The 14,579-nt window shown below is 48.5% G+C and overlaps 1 protein-coding gene across 3 annotated transcripts in view; it reads right to left on the bottom strand.

Annotated features, from left to right (window-relative positions):
* Positions 1-305: 305 nt before the first annotated feature.
* The window catches only part of RFX2 (regulatory factor X2), a 46,723-nt gene continuing 32,449 nt past the window's right edge, over positions 306-14,579 (bottom strand). For all 3 annotated transcript variants that reach the window (XM_033136470.1, XM_033136469.1, XM_033136471.1), the window contains 10 exons: positions 12,952-13,067; positions 11,585-11,703; positions 9,879-9,994; positions 8,653-8,804; positions 6,609-6,706; positions 4,585-4,734; positions 3,592-3,800; positions 3,291-3,444; positions 2,019-2,061; positions 306-583 (listed from right to left, as the gene is read on the bottom strand). In XM_033136470.1, coding sequence (XP_032992361.1) covers positions 474-583; positions 2,019-2,061; positions 3,291-3,444; positions 3,592-3,800; positions 4,585-4,734; positions 6,609-6,706; positions 8,653-8,804; positions 9,879-9,994; positions 11,585-11,703; positions 12,952-13,067 — 1,267 coding nt within the window. In that variant the 3' untranslated portion in view covers positions 306-473. The remainder of the gene's footprint in view (positions 584-2,018; positions 2,062-3,290; positions 3,445-3,591; positions 3,801-4,584; positions 4,735-6,608; positions 6,707-8,652; positions 8,805-9,878; positions 9,995-11,584; positions 11,704-12,951; positions 13,068-14,579) is intronic.

Raw genomic sequence — 14,579 nt, 5'->3', positions numbered from 1 at the left:
AGCTGCGTCACAGTGGTAATATAGGGAACCCCGGAGGAGACGGCTGGGTTTGGGGACGTCGCTGCCAACCAAGCACCCTGTCTCCGAGGGTTCCGCAATCCATTCAAAGAGTCAGTTAAGGCCAAGAGCATGAGGGTATGAGGGAGAGGGGAATTGAGAGAGGGAGAGAGGGAGAGACAGACAGACAGACAGAAAGCTCCACGTTCAGCGCAGAAGGGGCCAGGGACCCCCCCCCCATTGGAAGGGAAGAGCCGGCCGCTGATTCCCTTTGCTGCAACTGGGCCAGCTTGTGCCCGCGCAGCTGATCAGGCAGGGACCACATCTGTGAAACGTTAAGAGGAGCTGAGAGGCACTCGGATTGTGGAGGAGGCGGAAACCCAGCCTTTGGGGTTTCCAGAAAGCTTTGGAAACTTTTGCTTCCGGAGTTGGGACGCGATGGGGAGCTGGGCGTCTCCCGCCGTGCCGCCAACTCTTTAGATCTCTTGCAGCGAGGGGCCGGGGTCGCTGCGTTCGCGCTTCACGAGGGGCTCGCCGGCGCACCGGGAATCCGCCTCCGCCTCGCTGCCCAGGTCGCTGATGTCGTCTGCGGGGAAAGAGGAGAGACAGAAGTCAGAGGGCTGCATCCAGCAGGAGTCGCGACTCCGGAGCAGACCCACCGGGAATGAACGGGCACAGCTGACTTAGGACCACTCATTCTAGCAGGTTCGCTCCGAGTTGAGCATAGCTGCCACAGAAGTCCAGCGAAATTGGGGGGGCCAACAGAGGCAGGGACAGGTTTAGATGATGGTTTGGGTCTACATCAACTTGAACTAATAACCCGAACTTTACACTGCATTTTTAAAAGCATTAATGGCCTAACTACCCAGATAGACAAGCTCCTACAAGCACTTACTACCCGTCTACCTATCCTGACTGACCTGCCTAATTCACACTAGTTCCACCATTTGCATGGTGAGCTGCCAAAGGACCTCCAAAGCCAGCTAAAACGGCCAAACGAAAGTGGATGCTCCCCCTCAAGTCCGCCTGGCAAACAATCACTCCTACTTCTACCGGACAGGATATGCTTAACTATATATAACGGGGTCCCTGGGGTCCCAAGATGGACTAATCAGAACTTGGCAAAAGAACACCTATGTGCCCTTCTACATATTCCTTCATCACAAATAGACCTTACCTCTGTGGACTTCTTAAACTCCACCCCCAGGTTCACCAAAGTTTTACTCGCCTTCCGGACTCCTAAAATACCAGTACTACTTCTTAGAAGGAAAGGACACCTGGCCAGCTGGGGTATCGCTCCGACGAGTTTTTAAAGATCTCAACATCAAACCCTTATTCCCTAACCTTACAGCAACTGGGGCCCGTGCCCCGCACCCGCCGGAACTAGTTTCCAAACCAAATTTGCATGCTACAAATTCATCTCCTCTGTCTCCACCAAAGCCGGCTAGCACTCAACCCTCCGCCTCACCGTGCCATGCGAATTCAGGGTTTAGCATCCTGGAAACTACTGAGCTGAATACAAGCCACAGGGTCCGGGTTGCAAGACCCTGCAGCTGCCACCCCCCTTTCCTCCAACCAGCCACCAATGACCCAACGGCCCACACCAAACGGTTTTATCAATGTATCGTTTTCTGCAAGTGTCTATAATTCATGTATTGTGAATTGAGAAGCAACGCATTGGATGAACAACAGCTAATCCACTTTTCGTTGTGACCGGGAAGCATCCTGGCAATAGTTACTACGACTTGTATTAATTCATTTGATGGATTGGCTGCTTGTCCTGCATTGCCGAGGGTTGGACTAGAGGACCCTTGGGGGTCCCTTCCAACTCCACGTTTCTATATGCTATTGTGTCTGACATTACAGCGGTTGAGCTGCAGTTCTCGTGAGCTGCTTCAAGCTCAGCCTTCGTTGTTGGAGAAGCGGGATACAAATATTTAACCCACTCGGCCCCAACCCTCTCCCTACTTGGCCCATGACCGGAAGGAGCAAAGAGAGATGAGATCTGAAGCAAGAAATACCTTTATCGAGCAAGGCTGGAGACATGGAGGCCAGGTCGCTGAACTGCAAGAGAAAACGGGCGGGTGGCATTTGGTTGTGAGCAAATCTGGAGAAGCCCCCCCCCCCACTTTGCTCATCAATTCCCCACTGCTCCCTTGTTAACCTCCCCCCCCCCCCGAGCTGTGGAGCGTCCAAAGCTGCTTGTGGGTCAAAGCTCTTGTTCTGATGCGCAAACGCCCTGAGCGATTCAGGTCCGGTGTACTTTCAGGACTGCCTGAGGCCAAGCAGCTTGATCTCGGAGACCAGTGCCGGATCTAACCCTTTGGCAGTCAAAATCACAGGGGGCTCCCTCACAAATTATCTCCCGATACGTTTTTTGATTTTACCAAACGACAATTCTAATAAGCCAATTTTATTACGCAAAACGAACAGCATTTATTTTTATCAGTTGTTGGGGGGGGCTAGGTAGAGGGGGGGGGAAAGTAAAGGACCCCTAGACGGTTAAGTCCAGTCAAAGGCGACTATGGGGTTGCAGTGCTCATCTCGCTTCCAGGCCGAGGGAGCCGGCGTTTGTCCACAGGCAGCTTTCCGGGTCATGTGGCCAGCAGGACTAAACCGCCTCTGGCACAACAGGACACCGTGACGGAAGCCGGAGCATGCGGATCTGCCATTTACCTTCCTGCCGCAGCGGTGCCTATTTATCTACTTGCGCTGGTGTGCTTTCGAACTGCTAGGTTGGCAGGAGCTGGGACAGAGCAACGGGAGCTCGCTCCGTCGCGGGCATTCGAACCGCCGACCTTCCGACCGGCAAGCCCAAGAGGCTCAGTGGTTTAGACCGCGGCGCCACCCGCTCCTGAGCTAAACCCATATAACTCATAGCAAACTCATTTCTCTCTCTCAGACGGTTTAGAACAGAAACAAAATAGAAAATTCTTTCCAGTAGCACCTTAGAGACCAGCTGAGTTTGTTCTTGGTATGAGCTTTCGTGTGCATGGACACTTCTTCAGATACAGGTATCCCCAAGTTGCGGCCCTCCAGATGTTTTGGACTAGAACTCCCATGACCCCTAGCTAACAGGACCAGTGGTCAGGGATAATGATGGGAGTTCTAGTCCAAAACATCTGGAGGGCCGAAGGTTGGGGGTGCCTGGTATAGAAACTTCAGCTGGTGCACGATTCAGCGGGCAGGTTGCTCACCGGGGCAAGACAGATCTAGCCTACTGCAATGACTCTCTGGGTTTTGCAGCCCTGTGGGTGCCTCCAGAGAAGCTTTCCTGCCTGTGGCTCCCTCACCTCTCCCATCACGGCGATGGGCGTCTCCCCCGTCGCTTGAGCCACGCGATGCTCCACCAGGTAGAACATGTACTCGTCGTACAGCAGGCGGATCAGGTGAAAGGAGCCGAAGCTGGCAGCGCTGCGCAGGGTGAGGTCTCGGATCACCATGGAGCTGTCGAGGGACAACGCACAACACACACACACACAAACCGCTATCAATGCGACGGGGAGTTAACTTGCCACCGCAGCACGCAGGGGGTCGGTCGGAAGGAAAGCAGCCGGGGTTTTAACCCCGGGGGGGGGGGCAACAGGGCCTGACCTGTAGAAGGACCACTTCAGCAAGAACTGCCTGGCTGCCTTTGGGAAGCCGGCTCCTCCCTCGTGATGCTTCAGGACCTGGGTCACCACGTTGTCCAGCCAGCTGGCCCACTGGTCCAGAGAGCTCTGCTGCTGGAGGGTCAGCTTGAAATCCTGCTCCAGTTTCTGCACCAGGCCCTCCTCGCACTGGCACACCCACGAGGCTTGCTCCTGGACCGGGGAAAGGGAGGGATGGAGAGAAAGAGAAAGAGAGAGAGAGAAGGAGAAAGAGAGAGAGAAAGAGAGGTGTACATATAATAAATAATAATAGATAATAAACTTTTGGGACGCGGGTGGCGCTGTAAGGGACGCGGGTGGCACTGTGGTCTAAACCACAGAGCCTAGGACTTGCTGATCAGAAGGTCAGCAGTTTGAATCCCTGCGACGGGGTGAGCTCCCATTGCTCGGTCCCAGCTCCTGCCTGTTATGAAACGTCCCGCGGGGGCAGGTTGTGAGACTGACCCCCAGGTAGGGACGAAGCTTGCGCGCCCTCCTGGCTACTCGAGTCCAGAGGCACGTTAGTAATATGTGATTGTTCCCCATCTTGAAGAACAACACACACAAGCCATTTAGGCGAAAACTACTTTATTGTAGGTAAATTGCAGAATATGTTTCTGCTAGCCAGCTCAGATAGTCAGAGCTGTGCATAAAGGCGTCTAGCATCTCTCGAGCCAGAACTGAAAGTAAAGTACAACAGTACAGTACAAAACATCACATGTGTGAGAAAGCTGGTAGGACGGGTAGCTTTCCCACAGGATAAAAACAGACACAGTCATGCTGGCCTCGCTGCTGCAGCTGCTGCAGCTCGGCTTGTAATAATATCACAACACTGCCAACATAGCAGCCTCGAGTGATAGCAAAGGATTCAGGAGTCCATTGCAGGGGGATGGACTGGATGGCCCTTGGGGTCCCTTCCAGCACTACGGTTCTATGATGCTGCGATGCTCCAGCTCACCTGGACGTTAGCAAAATCCACCCGGTTGAGGTCGCTGAGCATCTGGTTGATCTGCGAGGTGTTCTGGAGGACGGCGCGAGCCGCCTGCGCCAGGTGGTTGAGGGAGGTGTACCTGCGAAGAGTCTGTGCAAAGGCGCTCACCACACCCACCTGGTGCGTTCGGGGTGTGGTGACAGGGATTGGGGAGGAGAGAGAGAGAGAGAGAGAGAGAGAGAGAGAGATAAAGTGAGGCCAAACTCAGAGAAAGTGAAGCAGAGAGCGGATGAAATGCAAGAGACGTGGAGTTGTGCTTCATTTATTGATTAAATTTATAAAAAGGTAAATATAAAAATATGGGGGGGAGGACGCGGAAGGTGCTGTGGTCTAAACCACCGAGTCTCTTGGGGTTGCCGATCGGAAGGGGGTCCACAGTGCTTAGCTAACTGGCAACCACCGTGTTAAAGTTATTCAACAAAGGGAGATAAGAACTAGCAACTAAGCTGCTGATCCTGCGTATAAACAAGGAGAAAAGTGCGTTTTGTGGTTGTCCCCTGCTGCTTTTTATGTGTGTTGGGTGTCTGACGGAAATTTGCGCTGCCGGCCCAACAAGACTAGTGAAAACGTATAAGAACACGACCGACATATATGTTGGAAGTGTAAAGTTAAAAGAAGGTACATTTCATCCTATGCGGTGGACATGTAAATTCAGCATCTTTCCGCAGGGCCTGCAAGAAGGAGCCGTTCCACCTGGCCTTTGGGTTGGTTTCTGTTCGATACTTATGCTTCATTCTTTTATTGGTGGGCTATTTGAAAATGAGACTGCGGTTTTAAATTTTGAATTTTTAAATTTGTATTTTAATCTGTTATTTTAAATTGATTGCTTTTTATGTTTTTGCTGTGATTTTAATTAGTGTTAGCCGCCCTGAGCCCGGTTTTTGGCTGGGAAGGGCGGGGTATAAATAAAATTATATTATTATTATTATTATTATTATTATTATTAAGGCCTTCTGGGAAATGATTTATAATGAACTGAAAAAAAATGTTTAAAATAATAATAATAATAATATTTATTATTTGTACCCCGCCCATCTGGCTGGATTTCCCCAGCCACTCTGGGCGGCTTCCAACAGAAACCAAATACAACAATATCAAACATTAAAAACTTCCCTAAAAAGGGAATAAAATAGCTTTTATTAAAAAGCCAGGGGCCTTTTTATTAGGTTTAGTAGGAGACGAATTACCGAAAGACAAGAAAGTACTGCTTATGTATGCACCGACAGTGGTAAGAATACTATATGCCCAGGGATGGAAAGAAGAAATGGCCCCATCGAAACAGAAATGGATAATGAAGCTGGCGGATTATGTGGAGATGGCAAGGCTGACCGGGAAGATCAGGCACCAAGAAGATAATAAATTTAATAGAGAATGGCGTAACTTTATAGAAATATATTAAAGAACACTGTGAAAGTCTAAAAAAAACGTTAGCAGGATTTACATAAAACTTGTAATTCAAAATAACAAAGGTTAAAAATGAAGTGTAACAATTTGGATAAATGTAATATAGATGCAGTTAAAAAAGGAAGATGAACTTTGGAAGCCAAGGGAGGGGCGGAGGGAAGTCTGGGAGTTCAGGGAACCCCCAAAAAATACTGATATGACTATGGTTTTATGAAAATAAGTGTGTGTGTGTAAAAAAAAAACTGTTGTCTCTTTTGTAAACTTTGGGGGAAAAACTTTGGTATCTGAAGAAGTGTGCAGGCACACGAAAGCTCATACCAAGAACAAACTTAGTTGGTCTCTAAGGTGCTACTGGAAAGAAATTTTTATTTTGTTTTGACTTTGGGGGGAAAAAGTTTTGTTTTTTTAAAAAGGAAATTTGTGCTGCCGGAAAATCCACTTTCAAAAACCCCTGGCAATTGCCAGGGGTTTGGATAACTGAGGCAAGGCTATGGGGACCCAGGGACCGGTTCCAAGCGCAGCTGCCCCAGAGCTTGTTCAGACCGTAAGGAAGGAAAGGGGTGTAACTTGCGACCCCCGCTGCTTACCTTTGTCTGGACGATCTGCTGGGGGAAGTCGCTCATGGCGTTTATTAGCCAACCTTCCAAACTTTTGGCGAAGTTGCGGATGGCCTGGGTCAACGTGCCTGCGGGGACAAAGCGAGATCTAGACAGGACAGCCTCGCCAGGCTGGCAAAACCTTCACAGCGTCCCACATTTCACCCCCCACCGATTTAAATTCTAAAGTTTCGCCCAAGTAAGCAAAATCTGCAGAAGATCAATGCTTAGCAAGGGAGGAAACGAGGCCAGGGTGCTGTCAGTGAAGTCTCAAGAGAGCAATAAGAGATATAAGAATGTAAGATATAAGAATAAGGCGGTTGGAGGATGGATGGCGGCTAACAGATTGAGGTTGACAAGACAGAAGTACTGTTTTGGGGGGACAGGGGGCAGGCGGGTGTGGAGGGCTCCCTGGTCCTGAATGGGGTAACTGTGCCCCTGAAGGACCAGGTGCGCAGCCTGGGAGTCGTTTTGGACTCGTAGCTGTCCATGGAGGTGCAGGTCAATTCTGTGTTCAGGGCGGCTGTCTACCAGCTCCATCTGGTACGCAGGATGAGACCCTCCCTGCCCACAGACTGTCTCGCCAGAGTGGTGCATGCTCTGGTTATCTCCCTCTTGGACTGCTGCCATGCGCTCTACGTGGGGCTATCTTTGAAGGTGATCCGGAAACTACAACTAATCCAGAATGTGGCAGCTACACTGGTAACTGGGAGCGGCCACTGGAACCACATAACACCGGTCTTGAATGACCTCCATTGGCTCCCAGTACATTTCTGAGCACAATTCAAAGTGTTGGTGCTGACCTTTAAAGCCCTAAATGGTCTCAGTCCAGTATACCCGAAGGAGCGTCTTCACCCCCATCGTTCAGCCCAGACACTGAGGTCCAGTGTCGAGGGCCTTCTGGCAGTTCCCTCACTACGAGAAGCAAAGGAACCAGGCAGAGGGCCTTCTTGGTGGTGGTGCACTCCCATCAGATGTCAAGGAAATTAACAACTATCTTACTTTTAAAACACATCTGAAGGCTGTTTAGGGAAGTTTTAAATGTTTGATGCTGTACTGTGCTTTTAAAATTCGGTTGGAAGCCGCCCAGAGTGGCTGGGGTATAAATAAATTTATGATGATGATGATGATGATGATGATTATGCAAGGCTGATGCTCTGCCCCCTTAAGGAGCAGGAAATGTCCCTTGTACAGGGTGAAAATAATTTAGGCACTTTAAGCAGATGAAAAGAAGAGGAAGAAGAAGAAGGAGTTTAAATTTGATATCCCGCTTTATCACTACCCGAAAGAGTCTCAAAGCGGCTAACATTCTCCTTTCCCTTCTTCCCCCACAACAAACACTCTGTGAGGTGAGTGGGGCTGAGAGACTTCAAGGAAGTGTGACTAGCCCAAGGTTACCCAGCAGCTGCATGTGGAGGAGCGGGGACGCGAACCCGGTTCACCAGATTACGAGTCTACTGCTCTTAACCACTACACCACACGGGCTCCCAAGGGTGTTTGGCCTGGACAGAGCCACTAGGGCCATAGAGAGAGGGCTTGGGGGGCTGCGCTAAAGTTCAGCACCTCAACTAGTTAGTAGTAGTAGTAGTAATAATAATAATAATAATAATAATAATAATAATAATAATAATAATATATTATTTATACCACGCCCATCTGGTTGGGTTTCCCCAGCCACTCTGGGTGTCTCCAAACAGAATATTGAAAACATGATAAAACAGCAAACATTAAAAAGGGCTGCCTTCAGATGTCTTCTAAAAGTCAGGTAGTTGTTGTTCTCTTTGATATCTGGTGGGAGGGCATTCCACAGGGTGGGAGCCACCACCGAGAAGGCCCTCTGCCTGGTTCCCTGCATGTGGAGGAGCGGGGAAGCGAACCCGGTTCACCGGATTATGAGTCCACCGCTCTTAACCACTACACCACACTGGCTCTCAAAAGCAAGAGGGAGCCTTGAGAGAAAGGGAGAGGGAGGGTGGGAGAGAGACGGAGAGAGAGAGATGGATTTAGCGGCGTTCCCCGTCCCCCCCATACTCACTGGGAACAGGCCGGAGAACATCTGGGATGAGGATCTCCACAAGCGTCTGGTACAAGATGTGGTCGCAGCCCCGCATCCATTTCATGATGGGGATGTATTTGCACATGGCGATCAGCTTGTGCCTCGGGACGAGGGCGTCGCAGGGCTCTTCGCTGCACGGGGAGGGAGAAGGGCGAGGGTCAGCAGCCCCTAGGCTTCCGAAATTTGAAACACGGGGGCCACTCGGGGTGGAGGAAGGTAGGTAAAGGACCCCTGGATTGTTAAGTCCAGTCCAAGGCGACTATGGGGTTGCGGCGCTCATCTCGCTTCCAGGCCGAGGGAGCCGGCGTTTCTCTGCACACGGCTTTCCAGGTCATGTGGCCAGCAGGACTAAACTAAGTTTGTTCTTGGCATGAGCTTTCGTGTGTATCTGAAGAAGTGCGCATGCACACGAAAGCTCATACCAAGAACAAACTTAATTGGTCTCTAAGTTGCTCCTGGAAGGATTTTTTTTATTTTTTTTTTTGTTACGTTTAAATGAGTATTTTAAATTGTAAAACAGAAAATATAATTAAAAAATTATATGTGATGTACTATGTACAAAGTGTTGTACGTGCCTTAGAAAATCTGCAAGCTCCGTTTTCCCTGTATTATAACACACAATTATGATTATCACGCATAATTTACACAATGCATTATACAGTTACATATACAAAAAAATCGATTCATTGATTTCGGGGTGACCTTCCCCCCCCCAAAAAAAAGATTTGGAAGCGACAGCTCATTCCTTTGTTTTCAGGCCAAAGTTCGTCTAACTAAGCTGCAGGAACACGGGGTTGCTTTAAAAAAAAGTTATAACCCTATTGCAGACAGCGGCAGTGTAACGATTCGCTCATTTTAAGGCCAAGGGTGGGGATTCCCATGTCCAGCTGAGGTCATGGCTGCTAGGACACGTAATGCAAAATGCAAGGATTTTGCAAACTTCAGCCGGGAAGTTTTAGTTTCATTATTAATTGAGGGGGCGGGGAAGATGATAAACTGCTTATCGATCGAGTTCTTACAGACACAGTGTTGGGTTTTCCTTTGCTCAGGAGGCACGCAATCCCTAGAAATGGCCATCGGTTTTTGACTGTGAGATGGAGTAGGGAATCTACTCTTTTTTAACGTGTAGAATTTTCAACGAAATTCTCTTTTTCGTTGTTGTTGTTGGGGGGGGGGAGGGCAGGCTGCGCAGCGTGGTGGTTTACCTGGCAGGGACGGCAGCGGAGGCCGATTCGCTCGAGTGGGACTCCGAATTCCAGAAAGACTGCCATAGCTTCTCGATGTAAGGGAACTGCAAGCTCATCACGACGTCCACGTTGGCCTGGGGAGAGAGAGGGACCCCTGGAAATGTAGCGTGGCAAAAGGAGCCAGAGATCCTTGGTCAGAACCAAGCGAGAGTCACTGTCAGTGCCAGAGGTGTAGGAAGGTCAGATGGTACCCGGTGCGGAAAATTAATTTGTCATACCCCCCCACGTTGTTGTTGGGGTTTTTTTTGCCTGCAAAAATGGTTTTACTTTATTTCTGAATAAGGCAAAAACAATTATTACCCAGAGACTTTTTGGCATTGAATTGCAAAAAGAAGGTGCCTCTCTCCCTGAGAATTAGGTAAAGGTAAAGGGACCCCTGACCGTCAGATCCAGTCGTGTCCGACTCTGGGGTTGCGGCGCTCATCTCGCTCTATAGACCGAGGGAGCTGGCGTTTGTCCGCAGACAGCTTCCGGGTCATGTGGCCACAGCATGACAAAGCCGCTTCTGGCGAACCAGAGCAGCGCACGGAAACGCCGTTTACCTTCCCGCCGGAGCGGTACTTATTTATCTACTTGCGCTTTGACGTGCTTTCGAACTGCTAGGTGGGTAGGAGCGGGGACCGAACAACGGGAGCTCACCCCGTCGCAGGGATTCGAACCGCCGACCTTCTGATCAGCAAGCCCTAGGCTCTGTGGTTTAACCCACAGCGCCACCTGGGTCCCTCCCTGAGAATTGTTGTTGTTCAGTCGTTCAGTCATGTCCGACTCTTCGTGACCCCACGGACCAGAGCACGCCAGGCACCCCTATCCTTCATTGCCTCTCGTAGTTTGGCCAAACTCATGTTAGTAGCTTCGAGAACACTGTCCCACCATCTCATCCTCTGTCGTCCCCTTCTCCTTGCGCCCTCCATCTTTCCCAACATCAGGGTCTTTTCTAGGGAGTCTTCTCTTCTCATGAGATGGCCAAAGTACTGGAGCCTCAACTTCAGGATCTGCCCTTCCAGTGAGCACTCAGAGCACACCAGAATTCAAAAGCATCAATTCTTCGGTGCGTCCGTTCGCGGTGGCGGCAAAACCAATTCCACAGCTCCAGATTGAGTGCAGGAAGTTTACTGCAGCCAATCGGAAGCCGCACCTTGGTTTCCAAACGTTTCCAGAAGTCGGGCAGACTTCCGGAACGGATTCCGTTCGAGAACCAAGGTATGAAGAAAGGGAGGTATACAAATTAAAAGTGAAATGAAACATGCATTGATTAATACAAATTACTGTATTTTCCCGTGTATAAGACTAGGTTTTTTAACCCAAAAATTAGGTTTAAAATTGGGGCTTGCCTTATACACGGGTAGTGCTGGGGGTATTTTCTTAAAATACGGTATGTAGAGTGGCTGGGGAAACCCAGCCAGATGGGTGGGGTACAAATAAATTATTATTATTATTATTATTATTATTATTATTATTATTATTATTATTATTTTGAAATATGGCACCCTTTTGTAAAACAGTTTACTGACAACCCTGAAGAATGGAAACCGCCTTTGGCAAACTTAGCTGGATTAATCAGTCCGGGGGTGGGTGGCGAGCTGCGATTTTGTTTTCGCATCCTTTCCTCTCTCTCTTTGTAATTGTCACTTCACCGGAGATCGATAAACCTGCTTTGCAATCACCTCGCAATGCCGCCTGTAGAGGACCTGGAGAGTCTTGACGTCGCTCGCGTCGATTCCCTCCTGCAGGAGCACGTTTTCCAGATCGAGGGCTGGGAACGCAGGGAGGGTGTGGGTGACGTCTGCAGGGCAGGGAGAAAAATGTTAGAGGGAAGGAAGAAAACAATGGCATCTGGTGGAGTTTTTTTTTTTGGGGGGGGAACAATTATTATTATTATTATTATTATTATTATTATTATTATTATTATTATTTTTTAATGTATATGCCACCCTATACCTGGGGGTCTCAGGGTGGTTCACAGAACAAAATCAAAATATAAAGCCACAAAATATATAATCAAAATAAAGAAAACAACCCATTAACACCCCCCCCCCCAAATCCCAAATTTTAAAAGGGCATAGGCATAGTTGTCAACTTTTTCCTTTTCTGGCGAGGAATCCTATTCGGAATAAGGGAATTTCCCTTTAAAAAGGGGGAAAGTTGACAGCTATGGCATAGGATGAATCCCAAACTGGAATTAAGATTGCCGGAACAACCTCAGATATGCAGATGACACAACCTTGATGGCGGAAAGCGAGGAGGAATTAAAGAACCTCTTAATGAGGGTGAAAGAGGAGAGCGCAAAATATGGTCTGAAGCTCAACATCGAAAAAAACTAAGGTCATGGCCACCAGTCCCATCACCTCCTGGCAAATAGAAGGGGAGGAAATGTACACACACATGCAGGGCCGGATTTAGGTTTGATGAGGCCCTAAGCTACTGAAGGTAATGGGGCCCTTTAAATGTCCAGCTGTCCTTTGTCAACAACAAATTGCCGCTGTTTTTTGTGTTGAATATATGCCATATGGTAATTTATGGACCTAACAGGTATCTCAAGCCATTTGCCCATGTTGCCGTGCAACCAGTCCACGCAGAATGTAGGCACCCTATATATAGAAAGGAGCAAACCAGGGATATTTTAGGGAGCAGGCTAGCAGGCGGGGCCCATGACTAGCATCATAGGAGCCCACACAACACAAAATACTGTTGCTGTATGTAGGTTTTATTTTTATTTATTTATTATCTTATATTTTGGAAATGTACATCCAGGTCTTTTTTTCCTTTTGGGGGCCTCCAAGAGAGTGGAGCCCTAAGCTATAGCTTGTTTAGCTTACACGTAAATCCGGCACTGTATTCATGCACATATATTTATTTATACAGACACACACACACATCATTATGCATTCCCTAATAGATCATAGAATTACGGAGTTGGAAAGGACCCCAAGGATCATGGAGTCTGTTTCCCCCCCCCCCCGGTAATGCATGAATATGCAGCCACCCCATACAGGGATCGAACCTGCAACCTTGGCATTAGATAGCTGCTCACCAATGAACTGCTGGTGGTGCTGGCTCTGCGCTGCAACGGATTGCTCGGGCGTGGAGTGCAGGCTGCTGTTCGAACCGGCCTCCGCCAGGCCGTCCAACTTCTGCGAAGGTCTGTACCTACAGTCGGGAGGGACGAAAGCGTCAAACCGAGACTTCCATTTCTTCAACACCGCTCCAAATCTCCTCATCGCTTTGGATCATTTTTAGACACCTCAAGCACATGTCGTCCGGTTGGGGGAAACCAGTACACAATAAGCAGAACATCTAATCTTCTTCATTTTGGCTAAATGAATAAATGCTTAAGCCAAGAAAGAACTTAGCATATGAAGTTGAAAGTGTGTAAATGTACCAAAACCTTGAGAAAGAATATTTTGAAGAAGAAGATTAGATGTTCTAGTTAAGATGAGATGTTAACATGTAAATTTGTATTTATGAAAATACAGTAAACCCTGGGAAAGAATTTACTGAAGAAGCCCAAAACTGTCCATGGGCGAAACAGGGGACAAACGCCGGCACCCTGTCTAACTTTTGTGCGTAACATCTTCAATATTTCATCTGATTGGACTTGCCTTCATCAATTAACATCTGTGCGTATCATCATTGATATTTCATCTGACTGGACTTATTTTCATCAATATCTACAGGAGCCTGGCTAAAGAAATTTAAAGACTGTAATTGTCCTGTTGCACTAACTTGGAATGAGTTTTCTGTTTGTGGCTTCTTTGTTAGACTTCTTGCATTGCTATCTCTTTGGTTGGGCTACCAATATAGAATTCAGAACGTGGAATGGTTTGGTAGTGTAAGGACGTTCAGCGGTTGCTCATGAGAAATCGGCCAAACGCAGAACTTCTAAAACTAAGTTCTTTATTGCGCAGATATTTACAGTGGAGCAAAAGTTCAAACGTCCATCTCATCCCTCTGCAGAGTCCGGGAATGAACCCTTCCGGTTCTTGGTCCAGCAAAAGAGGCGCGGGATCCTGAACCCCCGCCTCCCCCTTCCACGTCTTTCCTGTCTGCGAACTCGGGGTGTGGGAAACTATCCCTGTTCCCCGCTTCCCCCTTGGTGCTCAGGCTCTGCAATGTCTTCACAGCCCCTACGCCGACCTCCTGCCTCTAACTCCCCCTCCCCACTGGAGGAATGGTTGCTTCCTGCAGAGGAGGGGGATGACGAACTGGTGAACAAAGGGGGTGGTTCTTTAAATTCAATTATCTAGGAATCACCTTCCACCATAGGCTCCTCTGGTCTCCACACCGAGATTCGGCGGTGAATGCCAGTAAGCTGGCTATGCAGGCTATAATGCGCTTTTTTTACAACAAGGGGTAATTCGTATATCCCCTCTGCGCTCAAGGTTTTTAATGCCAAAATTATCTCTCAACTGCTCTACGGCATTCCAGTATGGATCCCAGGTTTCGCTCAGACAGTAGAACGAGTGCAATCAGTCTTCCTCTACAAGATTTTTTCAGTCCCACGATGTGTACCATATGCAGTTTTATGTTTAGAGGGAGCTCAACATAAGGTGGAGTCTGTTGCCTGGGTAAGATTTCTCTCATTCTGGCTAAACATCTGCCTCGACTCTGATAGAGACCCTCTCCTCCAGCTAATGTTATTGGTTCCCTGTACTGCAAGCT

Source organism: Lacerta agilis, chromosome 18 (assembly GCF_009819535.1).
Source record: "Lacerta agilis isolate rLacAgi1 chromosome 18, rLacAgi1.pri, whole genome shotgun sequence".
Taxonomy (NCBI): domain Eukaryota; kingdom Metazoa; phylum Chordata; class Lepidosauria; order Squamata; family Lacertidae; genus Lacerta; species Lacerta agilis.
This window is presented reverse-complemented; position numbering and strand designations above follow the sequence as displayed.